This window comes from Carassius carassius, chromosome 38 (assembly GCF_963082965.1).
Source record: "Carassius carassius chromosome 38, fCarCar2.1, whole genome shotgun sequence".
Classification (NCBI taxonomy): domain Eukaryota; kingdom Metazoa; phylum Chordata; class Actinopteri; order Cypriniformes; family Cyprinidae; genus Carassius; species Carassius carassius.
In genome coordinates, this window is record NC_081792.1 from 24,455,401 (window position 1) to 24,469,645 (window position 14,245).

The following is a 14,245-nucleotide window of genomic DNA, read 5'->3' on the forward strand; positions in this document are numbered from 1 at the left end:
CTGTCTTTTATTAAACATTTATGTCCCGTAAGAAATTTAAGAGAAACATCTGAGACATAAATAAGACTACAGTTCAAAAGATGGGGTCTGTAAGAAAAAAAAAGATTACTTATATTCCGTAAGGATGCATTTGATCAAAAGTTACACTAATTTATAATGTTAGTCAAAAGTCAAAGTCACCTTTATTTTTATAGTGCTTTAAACAAAATACATTGCGTCAAAGCAACTGAACAACATTCATTAGGAAAACAGTGTCAATAATGCAAAAATGATTGTTAAAGGCAGTTCATCATTGGATTCAGTTATGTCATCTCTGTTCAGTTAAATAGTGTCTGTGCATTTATTTGCAATCAAGTCAACGATATCGCTGTAGATGAAGTGACCCCAACTAAGCAAGCCAGAGGCGACAGCGGCAAGGAACCGAAACTCCATCTGTGACAGAATGGAGAAAAAAACCTTGGGAGAAACCAGGCTCAGTTGGGGGGCCAGTTCTCCTCTGACCAGATGAAACCAGTAGTTCAATTCCAGGCTGCAGCAAAGTCAGATTGTGCAGAAGAATCATCTGTTTCCTGTGGTCTTGTCCTGGTGCTCCTCTGAGACAAGGTCTTTACAGGGGATCTGTATCTGGGGCTCTAGTTGTCCTGGTCTCCGCTGTCTTTCGGGGATGTAGAGGTCCTTTCTAGGTGCTGATCCACCATCTGGTCTGGATACGTACTGGATCCGGGTGACTGCAGTGACCCTCTGATCTGGACACAGACTGGATCTGGTGGCCACGGTGACCTCGGAACAAGAGAGAAACATACAAATATTAGCGTAGATGCCATTCTTCTAATGATGTAGCAAGTACATAGGGTGTTATGGGAAGTGTTTCCGGTTCCGGTTTACCTAATTAATGCAGCCTAAAAATCCTTTAACGGATTTGGGTAATAAAAGCATATTAGTATGTTATGTGTATGCCAGGTTAAAGAGATGGGTCTTTAATCTAGATTTAAACTGCAAGAGTGTGTCTGCCTCCCGAACAATGTTAGGTAGGTTATTCCAGAGTTTAGGTGCCAAATAGGAAAAGGATCTGCCGCCCGCAGTTGATTTTGATATTCTAGGTATTATCAAATTGCCTGAGTTTTGAGAACGTAGCGGACGTAGAGGATTATAATGTAAAAGGAGCTCATTCAAATACTGAGGTGCTAAACCATTCAGGGCTTTATAAGTAATAAGCAATATTTTAAAATCTATACGATGCTTGATAGGGAGCCAGTGCAGTGTTGACAGGACCGGGCTAATATGGTCATACTTCCTGGTTCTAGTAAGAACTCTTGCTGCTGCATTTTGGACTAGCTGTAGTTTGTTTACTAAGCGTGCAGAACAACCACCCAATAAAGCATTACAATAATCTAACCTTGAGGTCATAAATGCATGGATTAACATTTCTGCATTTGACATTGAGAGCATAGGCCATAATTTAGATATATTTTTGAGATGGAAAAATGCAGTTTTACAAATGCTAGAAACATGGCTTTCTATGGAAAGATTGCGATCAAATAGCACACCTGGGTTCCTAACTGATGACGAAGAATTGACAGAGCAACCATCAAGTCTTAGACAGTGTTCTAGGTTATTACAAGCGGAGTTTTTAGGTCCTATAATTAACACCTCTGTTTTTTCAGAATTTAGCAGTAAGAAATTACTCGTCATCCAGTTTTTTATATCGACTATGCAATCCATTAGTTTTTCAAATTGGTGTGTTTCACCGGGCTGCGAAGAAATATAGAGCTGAGTATCATCAGCATAACAGTGAAAGCTAACACCATGTTTCCTGATGATATCTCCCAAGGGTAACATATAAAGCGTGAAGAGTAGCGGCCCTAGTACTGAGCCTTGAGGTACTCCATACTGCACTTGTGATCGATAGGATACATCTTCATTCACTGCTACGAACTGATGGCGGTCATATAAGTACGATTTAAACCATGCTAATGCACTTCCACTGATGCCAACAAAGTGTTCAAGTCTATGCAAAAGAATGTTGTGGTCAATTGTGTCACTAAGATCCAATAAAACTAATAGAGAGATACACCCACGATAAGATGATAAGAGCAGATCATTTGTAACTCTGAGGAGAGCAGTCTCAGTACTATGATACGGTCTAAATCTTGACTGGAAATCCTCACATATACCATTTTTCTCTAAGAAGGAATATAATTGTAAGGATACCACCTTTTCTAGTATCTTGGACAGAAAAGGGAGATTCGAGATTGGTCTATAATTAACTAGTTCTTTTGGGTCAAGTTGTGGTTTTTTGATGAGAGGCTTAATAACAGCCAGTTTGAAGGTTTTGGGGACATATCCTAATGACAATAAGGAATTAATAATAGTCAGAAGAGGATCTATGACTTCTGGAAGCACCTCTTTTAGGAGCTTAGATGGTATAGGGTCTAACATACATGTTGTTGGTTTAGATGATTTAACAAGTTTATACAATTCTTCCTCTCCTATAGTAGAGAATGAGTGGAACTGTTCCTCAGGGGGTCTATAGTGCACTGTCTGATGTGATACTGTAGCTGACGGCTGAATGGTTGCAATTTTATCTCTAATAGTATCAATTTTAGAAGTAAAGTAGTTCTTAAAGTCATTACTGCTGTGGTGTTGGAGTCACAGTGTCTGGGTTGTGTTCCCTGGGTTTCCACTAGGTGTCCTCCTTTCTCACGGTGTCTGTCACCTTATCACTTCCTGTTTCCCTTATTTGGTCACCTTCCTCCTGTTGAGTAATTGATTGTTCCCCACCTGTCTCCTGTTCTCTCATTATCCTTCTGTGTATTTATACCCGGTCTGTCTGAGTCTGTGTTACGGAGTCCTTGTTTAATGTTCCTTGTTGAATGTTAATTCATGTCCGTCAGTTCTTGCCCTTGCCTTGTCTTCTTGTTTGGTTTATGTTATGTTTGGATATTCTGGTTTTGACCCTGCCTGGACTGTTTACCCCTTTGGATTACCCTTCAAATAAAGGACTTACCTGCAATTGGTTCTATCTCCGTGCCTCATTGGATCCCGAACGTGACAGAAGGACTCCGTCACAGTAGGAACCAGCGGTATGTCATTTTTCCGTTCCCCAGCCAAGATGGCGGAGCAGTGAACCAAGTACCTTCGGTTGACCGCCCTCTGCCAAGAGGGCAATGAAGTGGGTGCCCTGGCTCAGGTGTTCTGGTCCCTGGCCGAGGGCATGGGCTACAACGATGTGGCCCTCAAGGACTATTTCAATGGCGGGCTGGATGATCCAGTGTCTCATGAGGAGATGGCGCAGTTAGAGACACTGGAATTCTGGGAATTCGTGCGCTACCTGCAGCATCGGCTTTGGTGGGATGCCCCAGCCACTTCTGTCTCTTCCGGCGGGGTGGTCGTCAGCCCAGCACCACTGCCCAGGATGGCAACCAGCCAAGCGCTACAACCCAAGATGGCCACCAGTCCAGCACCACTGCCCAGGATGGCTAACAGCCAAGCGCCACAGCACAAGATGGCCGCTAACCCAGCGCAATGCCCAAATTGGCCACCGTTCCAGCGCCACAGCACAAGATGGCCGCCAGCCCAGCGCCAATGCCCAAATTGGCCACCGGTTCAACGCCACAGCCCAAATTGGCCACCGGTCCAGCACCACAGTACAAGATGGCCGCCAGTCCAGCGCCACAACCCAAGATGGCCGCCAGCCCAGCACCACAGTACAAGATGGTCGCCTGTCCAGAGTCATGGCCCAAGATGGCTGCTTGCCCAGCGCCGCTGCACAGGATGAGAGTCACAACTGACCCTCTGGAGTTGAGTCAGGTTCCAGTTGACCCTCCAGAGCCGAGTCAGGTGCCAGTGAACTCTCCAGAGCCGATGCCAGTGGACCCTCCAGAGCCGAGTCAGGTGCCAGTGGACCCTCCAGAGTCGAGTCAGGTGCCAGTGGACCCTCCAGAGTCGAGTCAGGTGCCGTTGGACCCTCCAGAGTCGAGTCAGGTGCCGTTGGACCCTCCAGAGTCGAGTCAGGTGCCGTTGGACCCTCCAGAGTCGAGTCAGGTGCCGTTGGACCCTCCAGAGTCGAGTCAGGTGCCGTTGGACCCTCCAGAGTCGAGTCAGGTGCCAGTGGACCCTCCAGAGTCGAGTCAGGTGCCAGTGGACCCTCCAGAGTCGAGTCAGGTGCCAGTGGACCCTCCAGAGTCGAGTCAGGTGCCAGTGGACCCTCCAGAGTCGAGTCAGGTGCCAGTGGACCCTCCAGAGTCGAGTCAGGTGCCAGTGGACCCTCCAGAGTCGAGTCAGGTGCCAGTGGACTCTCCAGAGTCGAGTCAGGTGCCAGTGGACTCTCCAGAGTCAGGGCTAGTCACCGATGACCCTCCAGAGTCAGGGCTAGTCACCGATAACCCTCCAGAGTCAGGGCTAGTCACCGATGACCCTCCAGAGTCAGGGCTAGTCACCGATGACCCTCCAGAGTCAGGGCTAGTCACCATGGACTTTCCAGAGACTAGGCTGGACACCGTTGACCTTTCAGAGTCAAGTCAAGTCACTGGTGATTTTCAAGGACTGAGTCAAGTCTCTGGTGATTTTCAAGGACTGAGTCAAGTCACCGGTGTTCTTCATGGATTGAGTCAAGTCACCGGTGATCTTCATGAACAAGGGCAAGTCACCTCTGATCTTCATGAACAAGGGCAAGTCACCATTGATCTTCATGAGCAAAGGCAAGTCACCATTGATCTTCATGAGCAAATACAAGTCACCAATGATCTTCATGTACAAATACAAGTCACCAATGATCTTCATGAGCAGTGTCAGGCCAGCACCAATCTTCTGGAGTCCAGTAAGGACACCAGGGGATTACCAGAGTTTCGTCGTCCCGTTGGTCCAGCCGCACGGAGGTCTGCTCCGCCTTGGGGGGCTCTGGTCCTGACCACATGGCTGTGGTGGTCTTCCGCTCCGCCCTGGGGGCCTTCCGCCCTGACCACACGGTTGTGGTGGCCTTCCGCTCCGCCCTGGAGGACTCTGGCTTCGTCCACAAGGACGTGGTGGTCTTCTGCTCAGCCCTGGGGGGCTTCCGTCCTGACCACACGGTTGTGGTGGTCTTCTGCTCCGCCCTGGGGGGCTTCCGCCCTGACCTCATGGTTGTGGTGGTCTTCTGCCCCGCCCTGGAGGACTCTGGCCTCGACCCCAAGGATGTGGTGGTCTTCTGCTCCACCCTGGGGGGCTTCATGTTGTTTTTTTTGCCTTTTTGTTTTTGTGTTCACCCCTGTCCCTGTTCCTCTCTGTTAGTCTGGCCCTCCGTCCCTCCCCCTGAACCTCCTCCGGTCCTCCTCCCTCCTGGTCTCCCTGTTTTGTGTTTACATTCTGGTGCCTGTTCCCCATGTTTTTCGTTTCTGGCCCTCCGTCCCTCCCCCTGAGCCTCCACCTGTCCGCCTCCCTCCTGGTCTCTGTTTTGTGTCTGTCGTGGAGCGTCTGGGAGCCGCTCCGTAGAGAGGGGGGTACTGTCACAGTGTCTGGGTTGTGTTCCCTGGGTTTCCACTAGGTGTCCTCCTTTCTCACGGTGTCTGTCACCTTATCACTTCCTGTTTCCCTTATTTGGTCACCTTCCTCCTGTTGAGTAATTGATTGTTCCCCACCTGTCTCCTGTTCCCTCATTATCCTTCTGTGTATTTATACCCGGTCTGTCTGAGTCTGTGTTACGGAGTCCTTGTTTAATGTTCCTTGTTGAATGTTAATTCATGTCCGTCAGTTCTTGCCCTTGCCTTGTCTTCTTGTTTGGTTTATGTTATGTTTGGATATTCTGGTTTTGACCCTGCCTGGACTGTTTATCCCTTTGGATTACCCTTCAAATAAAGGACTTACCTGCAATTGGTTCTATCTCCGTGCCTCATTGGATCCCGAACGTGACAGTTGGGAAATGTCAACACTTGTTGAGGCTTTATTTTTCGTTAATTTAGCCACTGTATTGAATAAATACCTGGGGTTATGTTTGTTTTCTTCTAAAAGAGAAGAAAAGTAATCGGATCTAGCAGTTTTTAATGCTTTTCTGTAGGATATGTTACTTTCCCGCCAAGCAATACGAAATACCTCTAGTTTTGTTTTCCTCCAGCTGCGTTCCATTTTTCGGGCTGCTCTCTTTAGGGTGCGAGTATGCTCATTATACCGCGGTGTCAAACTGTTTTCCTTAACCTTCCTTAAGCGTAAAGGAGCAACTTTATTTAAAGTGCTAGAAAAGAGAGAGTCCATAGTTTCTGTTACATCATCAAGTTGTTCTGAGGTTTTGGATATGCTAAGGAATTTGGTTACATCAGGAAGATAACTTAAAAACCAGTCTTTTGTGTTAGAAGTGATGGTTCTTCCATACTTGTAACAAGAAGTAGAATTTACAATTTTGGCTATATGAAGTTTGCACAGAACTAAATAATGATCTGAGATATCATCACTTGGCTGAATAATTTCAACACCATCAACATCAATTCCATGTGACAGTATTAAATCTATAGTATGATTCCGACAATGAGTAGGTCCTGAAACGTGTTGTCTAACACCAATAGAGTTCAGAATGTCTATAAATGCTGATCCCAATGCATCTTTTTCATTATCAACATGGATATTAAAATCACCAACCATTAAGACTTTATCTGCAGCCAGAACTAACTCGGATGTAAAATCACCAAACTATTTAATAAAGTCTGTATGGTGCCATGGTGGCCTGTATACAGTAGCCAGTACAAACATAACAGGGGATTTATCATTAACATTTGTTTCTCTGGATAATGTTATATGAAGCACCATTACTTCAAACGAGTTATACTTGAAGCCTGCCCTCTGAGAAATCCTGAAAACGTTGTTATAAATTGAAGCAACACCTCCACCTTTGCCTTTTAGACGCGGCTCATGTTTATAACAGTAATCTTGGGGGGTGGACTCATTTAAAATAATGTAATCATCAGGTTTTAGCCAGGTTTCTGTCAAACAGAGTACATCTATATTATGATCAGTGATCATATTATTTACAAAAAGTGTTTTCGTAGAAAGGGATCTGATATTCAATAAGCCAAGCTTTATCATTTGTTTATCCATATTGCTTCTGTTTTTTATTTGTTGAACCTCAATTAAATTGTTAATCTTAACTTGGTTTGGACGTTTTTTGTTTTTTCTAGTTCGGGGAACAGACACAGTCTCTATAGTGTTACAGAGGTTTCAATTTTAACTTTCTATTCAACCAAAAACCCTGAAAACAAAAACCATTTCCATAAAATAAATTGCATTTTAATATATTTTAACATAGAAGAATAATAATAATAAAATTTCTTCTATTTTTTTGTATTTTTGATCAAATAAATGCAGCCTTGGTGAGCATAAATGACTAAACTTAAAAAAAAAAAAAAAAAAAATAAAATCTAACCAACACAAACTTTTGAATGATAGTGTACGTAGGTGAAAATTTTGTTAAATCTCTTGAGCTATAAAAGAGCAACCTCTGAGCAATAACATACATACATTCATTCATCCTACTTAAACTATGGATCTTTTGTCTGGGTAAATGTAGTCCTAGGTCAGCATAGGCTTTTAAAGATGGGTTACTCAAACACATTCTTTTTTATTGCAGTCTATGGCCTATATTCCTTTATTATTCATGTCTTAAGTATAATCACATCCTCTTCACATACATAAGTGTCAACTCACACATCACCATGTGCATTTGTCCCCACATATGTCCTTTACTGTCAGGCTGATGAATGTCAAAGACTGTAGTCAGGAGTGTTCAACTCAATCTGTCTCTATGTGCATTTTAAATGAGCCCAGGCCTGAGCTCTGTCCAAGTCTGATTTAATCACAGCTACAATTAGCTCTCTGTAATGTGCTACAATGTTTAATGGGCTTTAAAGTGTGGGGTTTGGGGTTTATGGTTGCTGCTGTTGTATCCATGGTGATGTGACGTGGTTGATTTCTGTGTTTTTCTAGACAGCCTACACGGTTCCCATCCTGGCATTTGCGTTCGTGTGCCACCCCGAGGTGCTGCCAATTTACACAGAGCTACGCAAGTAGGTGGCAAGTTCTCTCGCAGGACTAAAATCACAGATGAGTCATGTTGTGCATATGGATGCTATTACACTGGGCAAAGCTATTCATCTGCTTCACTGTCCAGATAGCTATGCTTTAACAAGTCTGTAATTAACATATTTGCTCACAGACATTCAAGGAATATTCTGAGTTTGATACAAGTTAAACCCAACCGACAGCACCTGTGGCATACTTTTTTCATAATTTTCCTAAAAAAAGCAATTCTGGATTACAGTGAGGCGCTTGCAATGGAAGTAAATAGGGTTTAGCTACAGAACTTAAGCAATATGCATGTTAACATGGTTTAGTGTAAAAAAATACTTTCTGTTTAAAGTTTTACCAGAGCCTGTCTACGGAGAGCCTTCCCACTCCCTATTAAGTCCTATTGTACCGAATTTTGGTAGCAGTACCACCAGAGTTCCACTGGGGGTGATCGCCATGAGTGCAAAATGAATGGGAGTCTATGGGGCTAGACGGCTAAATTTGTCCCTTTCACCCGATTGCCGTTCAGAAATCTCAGATCTGATTGAAGGTTTTGCAAGTTCAACATGGGTTATAGGTCGAAAGTTGAATGAACGAGTACTTATGTCCTTTCGATTTCTTACAGGTTGAGCTGTTGTTGCCCATAACACACTAGCATTCTGCTAAAGAATGTGAATGTGTATGACGTCATTGACATTTTAAAAGACCTTTTAAAGCAAATAAGTGACTCTAAAAAATCTAACACCCAGCAATGTGTAATTTCTTTGCATCTCCTTTCGAATACAACATTCAAATTACTAGACAAAAAATTATATCTTGAGAAAAGTGGATTTTGAGGGGTATACCGCCATTGACCTGCATTCATTCTGCCCTCGTACTGTGAGCGCCCTCATATGGAATCAGAGTGGAACTGCAACCAGTTCAGAAGCCGGAAGTGTAGTGAGAGTGAAACTTCTCGCCATATTAGACATTCTCTGGTTTTACTGTCGTTCAAAAGTTTGGGTTCAGTAAGTTTTTTTTTTTTTTTTAAATGAATAGTTTTATTCAGCAAGGGTGAATTCAAAAGTGAAAAGACCATTGCCTTGTTACAAAAGTTTTAATAAATTCTGTTTTTTTTTTACTTTTATATTCAAAGAATCCTAGAAAAAATGTATCACTGTTTCCACAAAATTATTGTTCCAACTTTGATAATATCAAGAAATATTTATTGCACAGCAAATCAGTATATTAGAATGATTTCTGAAGGATCATGTGACACTGAAGAATGGAGTAATAATGCTGAAAATTCAGGTTTACCAACTCAGGAATAAATTATATTTTAAAATATATTAAAAAAGAAAACAGTTATTTTACATTGCAATAATAATTCACAATATTATTGTTTTTACTGTATTTTGATCAAATAAATGCAGACCTGGTGAGCAAAATAGACTTCTTTTAAAAACATTTAAAGTCTTATTGACTCCAAACTTTTGAACAGAAGTGTATTTCCAATTTTATAACTTTGTTTCTATGATAATGCCTAACACCCTAAAACCCAAAAATGACTTTACAAAATGATGCGCACAACTTCTCTGCAAGGTAAACTCAATTTTTGCTTTTTTATGCCACAAAACCCAAATTATTGTAAGTACATACAAAAAAGGTTCAACATTCTATTATGAATAGACTTTAAAATATTTATGCCTTATTTATGCCTTAAGTCCATATCAGAGAATTTATATGAGACTGAAGTGTCTTGACTGTATGAACTTTAACTGACATTTTAGGTTTGAGTGTGTATTAGTTTGTAACAATTTTTTTTTCATATCCTTATATTCTTCGATTTCAGCCCCACAAAAACAAAGATGCAACACATTTCCAACATCTCCATTGGAGTCATGTACATCATGTACCTCCTGGCTGCTCTGTTCGGATATCTGACCTTCATTGGTGAGGCCTATTACTATATTTGCATTCTTTCTTCATGCATATAGTGACGAGTTTCTCAGTGAAGATAGAAAATGAGTACCACGATGACAGCAAGAAGTGACAATAAAAATATAAGTCGGATTGTAGTGGCATTTGTAGAATTGGGGACATATTAAGGTGTGGTCACACTTACCATTGCCATACTTAGATGTAGCAGATAGGAAGGAGACAGAATGCACTGCACTATTTTAAACTAGATGGAGTATCTTAAATGCATGTGTACATAATCCAAAAATGTATAATTGCTGCAAAAAGAACGTGCAAAAATATGTCCCGTGTGAATGTTCTCTAAGAATACCAATCAAAATGCAGATATTGTGCCAACAGAGAGGCATTATGTCTCCAACTGTTCCATGTATCTAAAAGTTTTTGGTCTGTGATAGTCATTTGGATCTTTTAGGCCAAAGATAACATTCAGAGGCTGATTTTGGACTTTCTTGGATGACTAATAGAGAATAAATCAAACATCTAGGAATCAGGGATGAAGAGCAAGGCAGGAGTGCTGTATGTAACAGAGCATGAAGCAGCAGAGAATGGTAGTTGCCACGATTGCTGATGGTCATTTGGTCATCCAGGACAGCTTCCTGCCTTTTTACACATCAGGAGGAGACAGCAGTGTGACTAAGCTGAGATGGAGAGAGTGGAGGAGGTTTTGTTGAGGAGAAAAGGAAGGTGAGACCTGTCAGGATGGATGTGCTGAGTGGTCATTCAAGTTGAGATGTCAGAGGCCAGCCGAGATCAGTGTGACTGCAGCGGTAAAGAAGCAGACAAGAGTGTATTTTCTAGGTACAAGATTTTAAAATTCACCCTAATGTTTTCAGAGCATTTGAAGTGTAAGAGCAGACTGAGACCTGCTTAGTTGTCAGGATGGGTTTCCTGATGTCAAAGATCTAATCATCTGTTTCAACAAATCAGTGTTTCATACAAGGTCATGTTGGAGTAGTATTAGCACTCCATCTAGTGGCTATTTTGCATTAAAAAAAAAACTAATTTCCACTGTGAGCAGAAAAAGAGTAATCTAATGGAGTGGTTCCTGATGAGTTGATTTACATACACTGCCATTCAAAGGTTTAGAGTCTTTATTATTTTTAAAATGTTTTTGAAAGTCTCTTATGCTGACCAAAGCTGCATTTATTTAAACAAAAATACAGTAAAAACGATACAATTTACAAAAACAATTTACTAATTTAATATATTTTAAAATGTTATTTATTCCTGTGATGCAAAACTGAATTTTCAGCATCATCACTCCAGTCTTCAGTGTCACATGATCTTTCAGAAATCAATATACTGATTTGATGCTCAAGAAACAAATGTTAAAAACATTTTTGCTGCTTCATATTTAATTCAAATATTTAATATTTTTGATATGCATACAGTATATATAATAATATTTGAAACTGTAATACACTTTTTGTTTTAGAATTCTTTGATGAGCACAAAAGATTAAAAGAATTGCATTTATTTGAAACATAATTTTTTGCAGCTGTTCAGTTTAATCAGACCAAATCTGAATCTATCTATCTATCTATCTATCTATCTATCTATCTATCTATCTATCTATCTATCTATCTATCTATCTATCTATCTATCTATCTATCTATCTATCAAAAATAAATAAAATTAAATAAAATTCTCACTGAACTCAATCTTTTGAAAAATAACAAAAATATATAAAATAGGTATAAATGACAGAAAATCCCTACATTGAATGGTTCAGCTGATTAATCAACAAGAAATAATGAATTAATTCATTTTGGTGACATTCATTTGTGTTTCAATTCAATCCAACTTCCCAGCTATAGCCAACAGACTCATTTAGGGTTAAAACCTAAAAATACTGTAGCAGTCTGTTTAATTTAAATAAATTAAACACTTTATTAAAAGTGAGAGTATTTTGTGGTTTCCCCCAGATTTGGGTTGTTAGGTGGTCCGCAGTTTTAGGTTGTTTTTTTTAGTTGTTGCTGATGAAATGTTCCACCACCTAAAAATTTTCATTCAATTCATTCAAAAAAATAATTTTTATTATTAAGAATGATCTTCATTGAATAATTGTTCTTTTAATTATACATTTAACATGAAATTGAACTTAATATTACATTCAGATGATTGTATTGTGTGTAGATAAGGTGGAAGCTGAGCTGTTGCACACCTACAGTCGAATAGATCCGTACGACACACTCATCCTGTGCGTCCGTCTGGCTGTGCTCACTGCCGTCACACTCACTGTGCCCATCGTGCTGTTTCCTGTGAGTTTTACACACACACACACACACACACACACACACACACACACACACACACACACACACACACACACACACACACACACACACACACACACTATTTTAAACCTTTACAATTTTAAATAAACTACATCTTATCAGGTTACAACTTTGTTAGAGGAGTCAGGATTGGATGACAGGCAACATTTCAATATCTGGTTTCAATGCTTTCCCTTTTGATGCATTTCTCAGGTAAGGAGAGCAATTCAGCAGTTGTTCTTCCCAAATAAAACCTTCTGGTGGCCACGTCACATTGTCATAGCTGTCACCCTTCTCACCCTCATCAACTTACTGGTCATCTTCGCCCCGAACATCCTGGGCATCTTCGGAGTCATCGGTGGGTTTGATGCTCTCGGCTCTTGAGTGATGTTATTCTGGTCTCTTTGTAGCACTAGTTGGATTCTCTCTCTCTCTCTCTCTTTCTTTTTAAGTTTAATTGATGTGAAAAGAGTGTGAGAGCCATGTACAGTGTCCTTAAGTGTCACCATGACAACCTCAAGAACCTCACCATTGCTTTATCTCCACATGCATTAAAGTCTTAAACTATAAAACTGGATGCACAGTCCCAGCTGTGCATAAATCCATTCCCGACAGCATTATTAATCGGAATTATTAACTGGGATGTGTATATAATTATCAGCATATTCCCATTATGCTTTTCCTTTTATTACATTAGAGTTTCTCCTGGTCTCACACTTAACTCTATAAAACACTAATTGTTTCTCCACTTCTTGTGAGTTTTACCTAGCTCAGAGAAGAATGGCCACTATTGTTCTCTTGGGTCAACAGCCATGAGAAATCTCTCAATAACTATGGCTTATGCAACTTGAATAGCTTTAGCTCAAGATATCCTGACACAGTTTAGACTTTGTCCTGAGGCATGATGTTAGTGAAGTATGAAGGTTTCGGTCTACAGTAAGTAAGTGTGTACGTGTGTTTATTTTTCTGTAGGTGCCACGTCCGCGCCGTGCCTCATCTTTATATTTCCGGCTGTGTTTTACATCCGCATTGTTCCCAAGGAAGAGGAACCTATGCGCTCAGCACCGAAAATTCTTGTAAGTACTTGGACATACTGTATTCAATTTCTCCCCATTCATCCACAGTGGGATCTGGTTTCTGACCTCTTGTAGAAATGTAGATGCTTTGAAAACTTCCACACTATAAGATTGAGATCCTCTGAAAACGAATCATGCTAAGAGCTTCATAAACCCCTTGGCTAAATCCTTGGTGTGACCCAAAAGTATTGTAAACTAGTAAACTAATTCCCCTTAAGTTATAGCAAACAGCAGGAATCTGGGAATGTTGGGCGAAACCTGAACATATAAGTGTTGTATTTCTGAATCTCATGAAAAACTGCCAACACATGTCCAGGTTATAATTAACCCCAAATTCCAAAGAAAAAAAATTGTGTACTGTATATTTAAAAAAAGCCTTTTTTAGAGCCATTAAGTTGTTGTTGTTGTCTTTTCATGGTGGGATTATTTACATGAAATTAAAGCATATTTTCTCCCTTACTTCACACTGTAAAATTACATTTTAAAAATAAAATTATAAGTATGCAAATATAAATATTTAACTTATGCTCATTTTAAAAAATATTATTTTGTGCATGACACAATGTTCTGAAAATTGGCTTTATTAGGTTTGCACATTTTATTTATTTCACTTTGACCCAGACATTTCTTCATAATGTGCAATCCATCTTATTTTTTAGATGATGTATTTCATTAATGCAAAATGTGCTTAATTTTAAAATCATGCACATGAAAATGGCACAGTGTAGAAAAAATCTTAATGTTCCAAAAACTGGCTTCATTTAGTTTGCAAAATCTATTGTATTGTATTTTGACCCAGATATTTCACAATATGCACCCAGTCATTTTTTTTTTATTTAGATGACGCAGTTTATTAATCATTTTGGCAATGCTGTTTATAATCCTGTCCCTCTCTTTCTATTATAG

The 14,245-nt window shown here is 40.4% G+C and overlaps 1 protein-coding gene across 2 annotated transcripts in view; it reads left to right on the top strand.

The window, feature by feature from the left end:
• Positions 1-14,245, top strand: part of LOC132119611 (sodium-coupled neutral amino acid transporter 3-like) — a 57,780-nt gene that overhangs the window by 41,030 nt on the left and 2,505 nt on the right. For both annotated transcript variants that reach the window (XM_059529725.1, XM_059529727.1), the window contains 5 exons: positions 7,948-8,027; positions 9,860-9,960; positions 12,124-12,248; positions 12,477-12,621; positions 13,236-13,339. In XM_059529725.1, the coding sequence (XP_059385708.1) occupies positions 7,948-8,027; positions 9,860-9,960; positions 12,124-12,248; positions 12,477-12,621; positions 13,236-13,339 (555 nt within the window). The remainder of the gene's footprint in view (positions 1-7,947; positions 8,028-9,859; positions 9,961-12,123; positions 12,249-12,476; positions 12,622-13,235; positions 13,340-14,245) is intronic.